General features: G+C 38.3%; 1 protein-coding gene across 1 annotated transcript in view; it reads right to left on the bottom strand.

Moving 5' to 3' along the window:
• The window catches only part of LOC121442196 (collagen alpha-2(V) chain), a 126,994-nt gene that overhangs the window by 57,542 nt on the left and 53,848 nt on the right, over positions 1 to 15,604 (bottom strand). Inside the window, exons 2-4 of the mRNA XM_041643657.1 lie at positions 6,629 to 6,853; positions 2,252 to 2,265; positions 654 to 686 (exon numbers count right to left, since the gene is read on the bottom strand). Of these exons, the coding sequence (XP_041499591.1) occupies positions 654 to 686; positions 2,252 to 2,265; positions 6,629 to 6,853 (272 nt within the window). The remainder of the gene's footprint in view (positions 1 to 653; positions 687 to 2,251; positions 2,266 to 6,628; positions 6,854 to 15,604) is intronic.

The following is a 15,604-nucleotide window of genomic DNA, read 5'->3' on the forward strand; positions in this document are numbered from 1 at the left end:
TGAAATGCAGAATGATGTCTGTGAAACAATCTCACTCACGGAATTATGTGGAATGAGAAAGTTAGTCAAATATTTAGAATCTAAGACACGTCAAATATGAAAAGGGGAAACTATAAGAAATGCATACTTTTGGGTAAATTGAGAAAATAGGGTTTTCTACCTTATTGCTATTACTCTAGGTAGTACCTATTGCTACCTAATAATTACTGAGTGTAATCTTTTCGCTTAACAGATCAATGAAAGCTGCTATAAAATCTATGGTTTGAAATGATAGCACTTTTGTCATATCCATGGTGTAGCTTCTGGTCACCACAAGGATAATGATGTCCTGAGAATTCTGAATTAATGTGGAATTTTGATCAGGATTAGGAATGACACACTTCCAAAAGTGCAGAACACCATTATATACAATTCAATACACTTAATACTATAAAAATATGATTTTTTGTGTAGTCCGTCATGTGAATATAAAATTTAATGTTATAAAGCATACATATGATATCTAATACTGTATTCTGCCTTGTGCATGTTTTATTAAACTTTTTCAATATAAATTAACTTTCTTTTTGAATGGAAACAATAATATACAACTTCTATAGTTATGCTTGAAAATAGTACATATGTTGTTTTATGTATAAATAATATACACTTACAACAGGCACGAGTCCTGGTTCTCCTTTTTGTCCCTAGAAAGATTTTTTTAAAAAAAAGAAGAAACCAATTAATAAAATATAAATTATTTGGAGCAATAACATGTCGCACTAGTCTAGAGAAATACTGGGAATGTGGATAAAATGCTAGCAATGTGAACGAAGTTAACGTTCCATGATCAAAGCATTTGGTCAGACATTCTTTGTGAAGACAACTTCTACAGAGATGAAGACCATGAAAGAAATGAAGCACATGAAATGGGAAGGAAGTAAACCTTTGCTTTACTTCATTTTTCATAACACCAATAGCAGAGAGCTGATTAGAATAAGAAAGAGTCAGGGAGAAAGAAGTAAAGACAGAGAGTCACCGGGACATCTCCCCATAGAGTAAAACCACAGAAGAAACCCAGAGAGCTATGCATTTGAGTTTCCCATACGTCCAAAGTGGCAGGGTATTGTCATCGACAGAAACCATTCTTGCCCCTCGTGTTCCTTCCATAGACTTCATGGCGAACATCAAAAGTTACAGATGCTTGCCTCTCATCAGAAGAGAAAGCACGGTTGTTCTAGCGTGTGCTTCTCAATCTCTGAGGGAAACATTGGAAAAAGTCGATTGCATAGCAAGAGACTGCCATGTCAATGTATGAATGTCAGTGAAGGAGCAACAAGGAAAACTAGACACCAATAAAAATCTAGGTCACCAAATCGTATATTCCAAAGGGGAAAATCTAATTATATCTTTCCAATATTACCTCACACATGGAAAACTGGTGAAACTTTAAAACTGACCATTTCAATGATCATCATGACAGACTCAGTAGCTGGACATACAATACAGCGATCACATGGGTTGATCTGAGTCTGGAGCAGGTGATGCATTAGAGTAGGAACGTGGCCCTAGAGCACAGGTAGTTACTAGGGAAACAGTTATAATTACTGCTGTTCTCACAGACAAGAAGGTCTTCTCCAGGAAAATACCTTCTTCAGGTAAGGTCCTGAAGGTGAAGGAGGGAGAAGAGGGCAAGCAGTATGCTTTGGGAAAAAAATTAATTTATTTTGGATCAATTAATTATCCTCCGATGAAGAGACCAATTCATTAAAGTAGAACACCCCTCGCTTTCTCTCCTTCCCCTTCCTCCTTCTTCCTTCCTGTCTTTCCTCCTTCCTTTTCCTTGATCTTCCCCTGACCACAAATGTACGTCAAGTTCCTAAGGCACATGAACTATTTACTGAGTACAATGAATAATAAAAGGATGGAAACAGCAGAACGTGTTCCAAAACTCCTAATGTAGTTCACAACTTTCTGACCGGAACGGGCAGTTGACTAAAACTAGCTCAGTCGTCGAAGGCTTGTCCAGTATATGGAAAGCCCTGACTCTCCCACGCTGAACACAGAAAAGACAAACGAACTGCAGAACCAGTAGGTTAGCGGCCTCTGTAACTCTCAGCAGTCAAGGAACTGTATCCATTCAGTCTCTGTGTATTTCAGGTTACCTTACACTCCACTCCAAGCTTCCAGACATTTCAAAGCACAGTTCTGTGTGGATTGTCTCAGAAAGAGATTTGCTTGCGGAAAAGAAACAATACAAAGTAAAACTCACCTTCCTTCCTCTACCTACAAAAAGAAAAGAATAAACATATCACTTTATGGAGCAATGACTATGAAAAACACGCAGCATATATGCTTTCAATAGTTTATTTCTTATAGATAAAGATTTCAACACAGACAGGTTATCTCTGCACGAATATGGCAGAGTGCAAAAACTGCTTTGAAACAATTCTAACAAAGGACATTGCACATATATTTGGATTATCCTCATGTGATCATAATTTTCTTCACAACATTTACGGTGATTCTAGTGTTAGCAAAGCCTATTCATTTTATCATAAATTATGTTTAGAGTTGTCTGGGGTTTTTTTTAATACTTTAAAAGAGTCAAGAGGTTTAGTTCAAATGCAAATTGTACTGAACGTCCAACTCTGCAATGGAAACCCACATCTGTAACCCAGGTCATGTCCTCTGTCCCGTGTTTCCTGGTCTCTGCCAAGCCCTGTGCCATTAGAAGTCACTGCTATTTCTTTCATGTATATAATCCTCATGAATAAGTAAATGATATCAGGTACCCAATTTTTCCTTATTCTCCTATCCTTGTCTGAGTATGGTAATAGATAGTTACATCACACAAATCTTTGCATAATTTGTCTTCCTGTTTGCTTTTCAAATCAGGACCTCATCACGTGAATCCAGTACAGTCCATTTAACAGCCTTAGTTTCCCCAAAATTAATTGTTTGGATTGTTTCTGGCTTTTCTTTCTAATTACTAAAGATAGCTTATTACCCTGCCATATATATTTTGAAAAATGGAACTGAGAGAAATATAGAAATTGGGATAATTTGGGGTTTTGATGGACTAGCCACGAACCATGTCAATTATTATAAATGATGTGAAATGAATAAATATGACCACCTGTAAGCATATTTATCAGACAAATTTCCTTAAACTCTTTGAGCCAATGAATAGATAATTATAATTTGACATATTATCAATATACCACCTCCTGAGGTTGCAGCCGCTTGATCATCTTGTAGTCAGTGAACAAAACTCATAACAATAGCTGGTGATACAGTGTGCTAACAAACACCACTATATTGTTCAATTTGCTAGATGAAACAATGTGACTGATTCCTAATTTTGATTTTGAGGAACTCTGACAGGTATCATAGTCAAATTTCCTTTAAAAAAATATGTCATTTCTTCTCCTATTTTTTGTTATTGAAATTTTATTATTTGTAGCTGAAATTTCTTTCTATTTAAAACATTGTCATCCTTTGTGACTTGAATTACAAAGTTACTTTATTGCTTGCATGCCAGCGTGTTGTAGAATACTGTTTTGAGGTGTGTTGCTTTTGTTCATGCTTCATTTGTTTAATTCTGCAAAGCTGTGATGCTTTGCCTGCCTGAAACACCTGATGGTCTAATAAAGAGCTGAACGGCCAATAGCGAGGCAGGAGCAAGGATAGGCGGGGCTGACAGAAAGAGAGAATAAATAGGAGGAGAAATCTGGGAAGAAAAGGAGGAGCAAGAGAACAAGGAGAGGAGGACATCAGGAGCCAGCCATGGAACAAGAGTGAAAGTAAGATATACAGACTCAAGAAAAGGAAAAAGCACAGAGGCAAAACATGGTTGGGATAATTTAAGAAAAGCTGACAAGAACCAAGGCAAGCTAAGATCAGGCATTATAAGTAAAAATAGTCTCCGTGTGTGTGTAATTATTTGGGAACTGAGTGGCCGTCCCCCCAAAAGAACAAAGAGTAAAAGGGCAAAAACAAACAAACGTTTGTTTTTATTTTGCTTTCCTTGTTTGTTTGCATGCTGGGAAATGAACCTAAGACCTCACTCATGAGGTCTGAATCCTTTACCGCTGGACTTGACCAGACCCTGAAAAAAAAGCCTTCTATGTTTCAGGATTACAAAAGAAATCTGTTATTTTTGACATGAGTAGAATTCCCTTTTATCTCATATTCTGTCAACTATTTGTGCTTTGCACTGCTTTAAAATGTGTGATTGTTGTGAATCTAAGGTTTGTCTAAAATGCAGCCATTCTAGAGGTCTTATGATAATTAATATTCATGATAAGAATACAATAGAATGTTCACATTTCTCAGCCTTTGCTTATCTATTATAACTTTATCAGCTATTTTTTCTGTGTTTTATCTTAACTATAGATATTTGTTATTGCTATGAATGGGATATATTTTATTCTCGTTATTTATATTGTAATGCAACTATTTTACAGAAAAAATATCTGTACATTTCTGCTGGTTAATTTTATGCTATACTGCCTTATGGTAATTTTTTTACTCAGTTTCCTTAGGTTTTATAAATGCACACTTTTGTTTTTGTGGAAATGATGATGGCCTTCAAAGAGCATGTCTAGAGTGGCTACTGACTATATGTCACCAGTCATGCAAAATGCACAGAGGGAAAGATTATAATTTTCAAATTTCTGCCTGGTTTTCCCAACTAGCAAAAGGGTTTGCCCAGGTTCTGTTAGTGCTGCAGGCAGTTTTCGTCCATTACGTCACGATTTGCTCTGCTCCATTGTCTTAGGATCTTTGGAGACTTTTTAATTATATGAGCATCTTCTACATAGCGTCTGCCTTTTGATATGCTTAATTCTTCTTGATTAATTTTTATTTTTCTCTTCTCATGGATGTCATCTCTACCTCTTCTGTAATTTGTGCACAATCCCCTCATTGTTCAACTTCCTAGTTCATCTTTCCGTTTTGTTTTTTCTATTGCTTTCACATCACTCGCACATGGATCCTGACAAAAGGGTTTTTCTCTTAGACACAATTATGGCTTTCCTAGGTTTCGACCTGGAGGTACATCTTAGTACTTCGTATGCCTTATTTATACATAAAGCACCCAGCACTCAGAAAGCTCTAGAAATGCTGAGAATATTGTAAGCTCAATTTGGTATGAGCTAATTTTGTTTGGATTTGATGCCTGGTCCTTAGATCTTGCTAGCCTTGAACTCAGTCTGTAGCTCAGGCTGACTTTGAACCCTTGATCTCTTCATCACATTCCAACTCCTCAATTAAAGGCAAGTGCCACTGTATTCAGCTCCATAAATTTTACCTGGTCTATGACCACACATATGCCAGTGTGGTTTTGTCTCATAAATTTAGCTGATAACAGTTACCCTTACTTCATGCTTCATTAGTATAAGTCTGTTGCCATTCATTGCCACTACTTCTCTAGGAAGGAGTTGCACTTTCAAGTACTGATTAGCGGCAGGAAGTTAGCGATTTTGCTCTCCAACATTTGCTGACACACTCCCACGTGCTATTTCTTTATCCCCATGGTTTAATTGTACTGATTCCTGGGCCCCTATGAAATTAGGTCTGCTTCCAGGAGCTTCTTTGTCTTTATCATTCTATGACGTGTGTTTATCATACCGTATAAATTTGAGTTTAAGTATTTATCTTAGGTGCATTGTTTCCTCTAAATAATATCCAAGATGAAAAGATATAAGTGGCTGTCTAATATGTCCATGTATGTACTGTTGAATACTTCATTATATTTTTGTTGTCAAATGGGATTTGTGAAAAGCAAAAGGAAACCTTGATAATATTTTGACAATGGCAGTACATGGAATAAAGCAAACAACTTAAAAGCTTAGGGGTTGGCTTTATGTAACTCATTAAAATATGAAAATGTAATACATGACTGTCTCTTTGATTAATAATCAAATTGATATATATATATCAATTACACTTAAACACATTTTTAAAAATCCTTTTTAAACCCACTAATTATTATCCTTTTTTTCTCCAAGAACTTGCTTCCATTTCTTTCCATTACATCGTTCACACTAATCATGCCTTGGATTTTTGAGGTGATGTAAGATAAATTGCTAGATCAGTAAACTTTATTATGAATAATTTTTGTATTCTATAGGGTGAAGCTTGTACCGGAGGCAATAAATATGTGTTCTGCATTTTCCCTTGGATATTAAACAATGAAAGTCCACAAAGTATCGTGGAGGCACCCTTTATATACAAAATAACAACAGCCACCTATAACGCACAATTGTCCTCTAATTAGATATAACCATTTAAAACATGGTCCTCTGATAGTTAAGAAAACAAGAAATCATTGTGTATCTATTTCTATATATTAATCAGCCTCAGGAGGGAAAACCAGGTTCTCTACTTGCTCCATGAGTTTCATTACACACACACACACACACACACACACACACACATTATTATATTATATTATATTATATTATATTATATTATATATATAATATATTATGTATATTAGTTTACTGATTTCAAAGTCATTAGCTTCTGAGGTCACCGAGTTAGTTGCTGTGATTATTCATCCAGATTGTTGAACTATGTGGGCAATAATTACTCTGAAATAAAGCCATGGACTCGATTCTGAAACAGCCGTGAGCATGCTTACCAAAATTAGTGTCTGCACCTCCAGGGGTTTGTGGGCATACTGGACAGCACTCTCCAGCAGGTGTTATAGGATTGGCACAGCTGAGCATTTCTGGGCACTCTATCTTGTCACAAAGAATGGCACCATTGTCACAGACACAGATCTGGCACGCAGAAGGTTTCCAAATGTCTCTATTTAAATACATCTGGCCACCTTGAGTACAGGCCACTTCTTCCTCATATTCATCTGAAATAAAAATGAAAAGATGATAGTAATTCATAATTTGCGGAATGTTTAAGATAATAAAGTATCGTTTTGGTCTTAAAACTTCTAAGAAGTAATATCCTAGGGCTTGAGACCTAGCTGGATCAGGAAAGGCCCTGTTGTGCAGGCATGGGGAGCTGGGTTTAGATTCCCAGCACCCATATAAAAGACTGAGCAAGTGTAGTCAGTCACGTATGTCTGTAACCTAGTACTGGTAGGATTTCCCAGGGCTACCCAACCACTCAACCCAGCCAACTTCAGGGAGAAATTCGGTCCCAAAACACAGATAGAAAGCAGTTGTGGAAGGTACCACTCACAGAGGGAAGGAGGAGGAGGATAAAGAAGGGGAGGAGAGAAGAAAAGGGACTAATCTCTGTAGGAGACAAAAGACAGATGGATTTATTCACATAAAACAGTGAGTATCTGTTCATCATGTAAAGATGAATGAAATACGTGTCCCCCTAACAGATGACGAGGAAAAACATGATCCAAAGTAAGTATGCCATTTCACCAAGGAATGCTCCTCACAAGACTTTACTTTCAAAATTATGAGTAATTGTGCATAATACAGTTACATAATACAGCTGATAAGTTATTTTTAATATTGAGAAATATGTACATGAAGCAACAACAGTTTTAGTTAACTTGAAAGAATACACGTATTATATGATTAGCTTCAGTAAGAGACCTACCTGTGCATAACAGAACACAGATAGGACCATAGCACAGTTCTAAATACTCAGAACTTCTCGCCCCTAGCACCAGAACTCCTCCATATGGCAACGGCAGTTGCTTTCTGGTCTGCACAAAATATCCTCTTGCCTGGTCCCTAGATCCCAGTTCCTTCAGTTTTCCTGTATCTTCATGGCTATCACAGGCTACAGATACCAAAGGTTTTTCTTCAGAATCCCACCCCATATGGCCTTCCTCAACAAGGAGACAATCTGTTCCCTTGTTTAGACCCAGCTTCCCTCTAGAACTTTCTGCAAAAACCTCACAAAGAAAAATGGGCATCTCAACCCTTCTAAAACAGTTCTCAACTGGCAGTTTCAATACCTCCACAGAAAGATGAAAGGCAATTGAACAGAGGAATTGGGGAGCACTCAACTCACAAACTTCTTCAGGTGCTGAAGTTCCAGGAATGAAACTGAAACAACAGAATAGTACCCCAATTCCAGCAATAAACAGGTCATCTGTCAAGTGCTCAGAACAAGACGGGGATGGACACCTATACCACAGCCCACCCTCTAAAGCTCAGTTATCATCGCAGAGGAAGAGTCAATAAGATTGTGAGAGCCTGGCCAGGCCAGCCAGAACTGCACAGTGAGATCCTGTATCAATATTTCCAAAGAGAAGGAAGGGAGGGACAGAAGGAGGGAGGGAGGGAGGGAGGAAGGGGAGGGAGGGAGGGAGGGAGGGAGGGAGGGAGGGAGGGAGAAACCAAGAGAGAAGAGAGGAAGGGTTGTGAGATACAGAAACAGTGACTGTCTCCAACCAAACAGTATGTCCCAGACGTGTCAGAGCGGCACATCGGAGCTCACATCAGCAGGAATTGATTGCACGAGATCAAGCCAATCAAAACCTGAGCATGATCAGAGGCGGGGCTTCTGAAGCCCCACCCCTAGTTGAGGATTTGTTGGCAACTGGTAGCTTGTGGGGCAGGGAGAGTCAGGATATTGTCAAAGATGCCCCGCTAAGGCCACCTACATCCATGCACCTTCAGGCAGCGCTACATGAACCCTAAATTTAAAGTAAAAGAGCCAACAGTACTGGGAAAACTAAGTGGTCAGGGGATACTAGAGTAACTGGAGAAGAGGAAATGGAGTCATTAATTAAATTGCATGTGCATGTATGAAATTCTCAAGCAATAGATTGTGCTGTGCTTGCATTAAAATTAGTTTTAAGCATTCTCCTTCCAAAATAAACATTCCAAAACATGATCCATATAAACATGGACTCAGTTCACAATTAATTGAACTACTACAATAAATAGATAAATTTAAAATAACTTCTGAGCGCCAATATGGCTCAGTGGATAAAGGCGTCTGTAGCCAAGCTTGAACTCAAGCCCAGGGGACTCCGCAAAATGTAACGAGAGCAGGCCCAGAGTTTTCCTCTGTCTTCCACGCTCAAGTTCCATGTTCCCCATCTCTTCCATACAAACATGTGGACAGGCGTACAGAATAAATAAATAAATAAACGTAATTTTCAGAATCAAAGGAACTTTGCTCATTAAGTTTCTGGTTGAGGAAGCAACATCTACTTTCTGCTTTTAAATTCATTGCTTGAAAATTAAATAATCTGTTAGGTCAAATAGCTATTTCTCTACAATTTGGGGGGGTCAAGGTTGAGGGTTGGTAATGTTCAAACATATTAACGGGATGAGGTGGTATTGGGTATGTGCTGATCATTCAAATACTGAAGATATATGTGTTCTGTTTTATATATAAATTTATCACTATGGAACATCATATATTAATATATATAGTCTGATATATAATGCTTTAGACAACATTGTGAAGTTATATTTATTTATACACTAAAAATAGATTTGTATAAATTATTATACAATGCATGAATACTAATTAAATATAATTAATATAGAATTGTGCTTATATAATTTTAATTTTGCAACAGTGTGCTATAAACAACAAATTTAAATTCATATAGATAATGAAATATTCTTAGACATAGTGTATTATCACATGTATTAGTCGTGATGATATATGCAATATAACTGGAACTAAAACTGGAAAGTAAAAATACCCAAGATGGCATGCAAATTTTCACTTGGGTATTACTAAAATGTGTACAAATCTCAGCAGATAGCTTAATCCTATTTCTGCAGCGACTTTAGGAAACAAGGTCTGGAGAACTCTTTCTCCAGCTCACTAGTCCGTTTGTGTTGTTTGGAATACTTTTGCCTTTGTCGACAAAGCTGTTTCTATTTCATCCCTAACTTAAAAGTCATTTCTTGTTCTACATCTTCTCCTGGTGACTGCTGGGAATTTTTCAAATAATCTGTACTGTTTTCTCTGAAAGCCAAATAAACTTGTTCTTGACCCCAAGAAGCGGGGCAGGGAGCAGGAGGAAGTGAGAGAGAGAGATTGGAAAAAAAGACTCACCCTTTCAGTCCTGTGTTAACACAAATGAGAACGATTTCTCCCTGGAAGTCTGAGACAATATGATCTCAGCTCCAGGGGCAGAGAAGGGGCCACTGTATAGCTTTCTTGAAATGGCAATGCAAAAGCTGGTTTTGTACTCGGATTCATCCCTGGTCTCTTTCTCCTGAGAATTTATAATTAAACTTAAGATGATATGGACACGTAGTCAGAATGCTTTTACATGGCAAGGAGATGAAATCCCACATTCACTTCTGAGGCATGCCTTCTCCTCACCCACACAAGAATCTGTTCCCATCACAGAGGGCCCAGTGAAGACTTGCTGTGCGTGTCTGAAGGAAGTATGTGTGCACAGTAAGAGTGCTTAGAAAGTAGAGCTCATAAACTCCTCCGTGTTTCTGCGTGGCCGTTGTGCAGAACGTGGCTACCGTCCTTTGTGTTTCTACAGGGCCAATTACTTAAATGAAAAGCAGAACAGGAAACAAAATGACGAAAAGAATTACAAAGATGTTGTCGTGGCATAATTATTGCATGAATACCAGCCAAAGAGTAGGAATTTTCAGAAGAAATCCTGAGAAATCTAATAGCGCCCTCAAGACTCTGCTACTCAATTCAGAAACAGAATCCAGGCTCAGATCTATAGTCTAGATTTGAGTCCTAGAAAACACACACATGCACACATACACACATCACACACACACACACACACACACGTCCTGCAAATCTGTAATTTCATGCTGCTTGCACTTTTTGCTGCTGAGAGTTTATTAATGTCACTAACATTTGAAAAAGGTCAAAATACGGCCATATTTTTACTCTTCTCTAATTTCTGTGATGTAATTGCCCGCATTTGAACTGCAGGCTACAGGATTGCGTTCCCTTACTCAGTACCGCAGCAGACCGACTCCATTGTGAGTCACCCACAAAGACCTGGCGCGGGGAACGCGATGGAGAGATGCATTTTGTTTAATCATCTTTCACTTGAAATCAACTCAATGGCTCTATGTTTATAAAAAGTTTTTCTTTTATATAGATCTGTGTTCTTACAAATCTGATGTGCTTTCGGATTTAATTGTCCACATTCAGCACTTAATCACTAGATGGCAGGGCACACACACCATCTTTTAACAACCAACAACCAGAAAAGGAAGATTTTTAAAGCTGCCCTTTGCCAACTCTGAGCTAACATTCCCCGCTTTTCCATTCCTTCATACGCAGATGCCCACATAGAAGATCTCAAGTTCAAAGCCAGCTGGGGCTATATCATGATATTTTATCTCAAAAAAGAGAGGTAGGGGAGGAGGGGAAAGGCTGAAGAAAGAGGTAGGGGAAGGAGGGGAAAGGCTGGAGAGACATGGAGGGGTTATAATCACCTACTATTCTCGCAGAGGACTTGAGTTCAGTTCCCAACACCCAAAGTTCATAATTGTCCTGTAAATCTAGTTCCAGGGAATGCAGTAACCTCTTCTGGCCCCCACCCACCAACACACAAACAGATAGCTCACACACAAAGAAGGGAGGAAAAGAGGAAGGAGGAAGGAAGGAAGGAAGGAAGGAATCTTGAGAAATGAAAGATATATATTGAAACCTTTGTAAGCCAGAGATACTTAATTCCTAAATAATATAACTAACGTTCTTCTTCATAGAACCTGAAGAAAATAGTTTTAAATCTATGCTCATACTACTATTAAGCCTTAAAAGTAAAATTCCGAATAACCTAAGGGCCTTTAACTATAGTTCACTGAAGGTCTTCCCTGTAGAAAGTATGCCAAGCCCTTATATTGCAATAACTTCTCCTCTCTTGTTCAGACAGATGTTTGTTCTGATCAATTTCTTCTCCTGAGCTGTAAATTCATTGGGTCCCCAAATAGTGGCCATCTCAGGAATGTTTGCCTGATGTCTTATAAGAAGGCTTTTATAAATTTCTGTCTCATAGTGTGGATGAGGATCAAAGAAAAGTATATATTGAAAAACAGCACTTTCATCTCTTAAATTTCCAGAGGACTCTTATTTTGAATGAAAGGAAGTGGGTAACGTGGTGGATTGACAGAGTGCCTCTGGTGTCAAGACCTCTGTGAGGCCAGACAGGAAGAAGGAAGTGTTGGTCCTAACAGCTTGTATTTCTGAACAATTGCCTTCCTGACCGAGTTCACCTCATCCCACGCTGGGGTCGTGAAGGTCTGGGATGCCATATTTAATGCTCACTTCACTTTCCTCTTGTGCACAAAGGATGCAACAGCAAACACTACCACCCATCTCTCCGAACCCAGCCATGGAGACTGTCCATAGCAAGGATGGACAACCACAACCGTCTGGACCTGGCTGGGGACACTTCCCAGCAAGGATGGACAACCTCAGCTCCGTCTGGCTTCCAGACACTCTTTAAGCAAAGTCTCTCCTCTCTGAAGCACCTATTAGCACAGGAAAAGAAAAGGAGAGGGTCATTCATTTTTCCCTGTCGAGTGCATGCCAGAGGTGCCATGTCCTTCTTTCTCACACTTTAAAAGTCAGAAGCATTGGAAGTCACCAGAGACAACTTGTTGTGTTTAAACATGAAAAGCCAAAGGTCTTGGTCCTCAGCTTGCTCTGTTCAGAGAAGGTTAGATCATGAATGTAGTAACTTCACCAATGGATTAAAGCAATGAGTTCACAATTGAGTGGGCTATTATTAGCACATGGGGCCCAGCTGGAGGAAGTGGGTCACAACAAGCTGTCATTGGATGATATATCCTACCCCTGGACACTTTATGTCAGTTTTTCTCGCTCCCTTCAGTTTTCCAGAGGTGAGGAAATCACCCTGAAACCATCTCACCACATAGAAGAAGAAACATACAGGGAGCAACGACTGAAACTTTGCAAATTTTAACAAAGTTCCCAGAAACAGGGACAGAAGAATTGTCTACCACAATACCCGAAAGTTCTTGAGCTGAGCTGAAATTCCTGTTCTATTAAGAATGATTTTGTTTTATAATCTAAAGCAACATGAAAAAATGTAGAGATGTTATTAAAATCTGAGAAATTACAAAGATGATGACCTCCCCCACACAATTTTAGGTCCGTCTACAAATGAACAGTCTTGGTAATTTCCAACAGCCAGAGGTAATTTCCTTAATTCTGTCATTAAAGGTTTTTTAATCATACACAAATGCTTTTCAGTTAACTAGCAAAACCGCTGGCCTTACTTGACTTAAAATGGAAAAAATGAAAGCAGAGACTCTCTTATGAGATACGACTTGAATGTCTTCCCATGTGCCATTTGGAAATGGGAATAGGTGTGCCCAGGTTAGGAAACTAAGACTGCACATATTTATGTGCAAGGCTCATCTACAGCTCAGTCTGCAAGAACGACTTTTCCCGCTGCTTTTGGTTGGTTGTTACTATTGTTACTTTACTCACACACAGAGATGCAGTACATGGCTTAAGCCCCTGATTAGATGCAAAACCACTACAGAGAAGGAGGTGAACCTATCCACTCTCCTCACACAGTATTCGGAGGTACTAACATACTTCATACAAGTAAACATATATATGTATATGTATAGATAGATAGATAGATAGACAGATAGATGATAGATAGAGATCTAAGTAATAATTTTATGTAACCGAATCGCTATTTGTGAGTAAACATATATAAATACACGCATACATGCATGCATGCATACATATTCTGCAGCTGCCCAGCCTTTGGGCTAAGACCAAATGCAAAAGCTTTGTCTTCCTGATTTCCTTCTTCACCTGCAGATCTCAACTCAAGGGCTACTTTCTTCATAAAACCCATCCTGACTACTTAATGAAAAGTCTCAAAGTATCACAGACACATAAACCACAATACTCTAATCCACTGATGCTTGTGACTTTCTCCTTTATTTATTCTGTTTTGTTTTATTTCCGTGTATTTTTGACACAGGGTTGCACTATGTACCCCAATCCAGCCTAGACCTGGGATAATCTTCAATCCTTGATCCTCCTGAATGAGCCTATAATGTGCTGAGATTGTAGGTCACCACCACTGCATCCAGCCTTGCTCTCCCCTGATGGCTGCTCTCCTTCTGTTCTTTATGGAAGAGCTTTCACTCCTGTGTGCATTTTTGGCCTCTTCATGATGTGATTGCAACTCTCTAACTTTTCGGCTTTTCTCTCTAACGTTTGCTGATAGCCATAGCCTAAAACCGTGCCAGGATTTCAGTAAGTGATCAATCAAGATTTGTGGAATGAATTTGGTGAATATTGTTTCATTATGATTCTTTAGGTTGTAGAATCATTCAGGAACACCCTTTGGTATGCAAGAAAGAACAATCCTTACTAAAGTCAACTGTAGGACTAACGATGAGATATAGACCAGACTGGATGCAAACATGATTTCTTTTAATTCTGGGCCATTCCATGATTTGCAAGGAAACATCATTTAATTTTTTTATTTCAGCTATGGGTCATACTTGCAAGAACATCAAATAATTGAGAGAGATTGGAGTGATACTATATAGTAACATTTTCATTGCAGATATCTTAATCTAAAATGGACGTTTTGTATATTTTAATTTTTTGCTTATTATAGAACTTGCTTCAAAGATATTGTGGTAATATTAACTAGAAGAGACGCAAGTGGGTATAAAATTAGATATTTTGTCTAAGACAGTTTTTCAGAATTACTTCAAATCTCTATCTTTTCACTATCTTTACATCGTATTTTGCCTTCTCTCTCATCATTCCTGATACAAAAGAAAAATTAGTGTTTATAGAAAAAACGTTTATTTCAGAGGCTATGGATTAGCCTGGTCGATACAGTACTTGCCTCGTATGCTCAAAGTCCTGGGTTCCAGCTTTAGTACCACATAGTCAAAATGGTGAAATACATCTCTAATCCAAGCAATTGGGAGGTGAAGGCAAGGATTAAGGTTCAAAGTCAATCTCAGCTACATATTGAGTTCAAAGCCAACTTGAACTAATGTAAAGAGAAGGAATATCTAGATATTGTGGTAATCAACTTCTTTGTTGTAGTTTGTTCTTTATCGACTTGCTACTTATTCACTGCCCTCTGATTAACTATTTTGGATTTATTTTTATGATCAACAGAAGAGTGTTCAATTCTTAAGGGCTTTCTGATTCAATTCATTGCATTACAAAGAGTCCTATAAGACTTGGAAGAAAGTTTCTAAAGCAAAGTTCAAGCATTGCCTCTTTCTCCTCTCTTCCCTCTGAACTGGGATCCAGAGTATGGTACAAGAGGCAAGGAGCACCTGTGATTTCATCCCAAAGATAAATTTCTAGTTTCTTTTTTTTTTCTTGTTTGTTTTGGTTTTGTTTGGTTTGGTTTTTTGAGAAAGGGTTTCTCTGTAGCTTAAGAGCTTGTCCTGGAACTAGCTCTTGTAGACCAGGCTGGCCTCAAACTCACAGAGATTCACCTGCCTCTGCCTCCCGAGTGCTGGGATTAAAGGTGTGCACCACCACTGTTTGGCTGAGAAATTTCTAGTTTTATCAAATACTTAGACTACTTAGCAAAGTAAACTTGCACCAAATTTTACTCTGCTCTGCAAAGGCTTCATTTACATCATTTTGTCACTAATACAATCAGGTGATTTCACTGAAGAACATAAGCAAACCTCAATTTTAC

This window comes from Microtus oregoni, unplaced genomic scaffold (genome assembly GCF_018167655.1).
Source record: "Microtus oregoni isolate MIOR12 unplaced genomic scaffold, Mior012 000087F_ref0000451, whole genome shotgun sequence".
Classification (NCBI taxonomy): Eukaryota; Metazoa; Chordata; class Mammalia; order Rodentia; family Cricetidae; genus Microtus; species Microtus oregoni.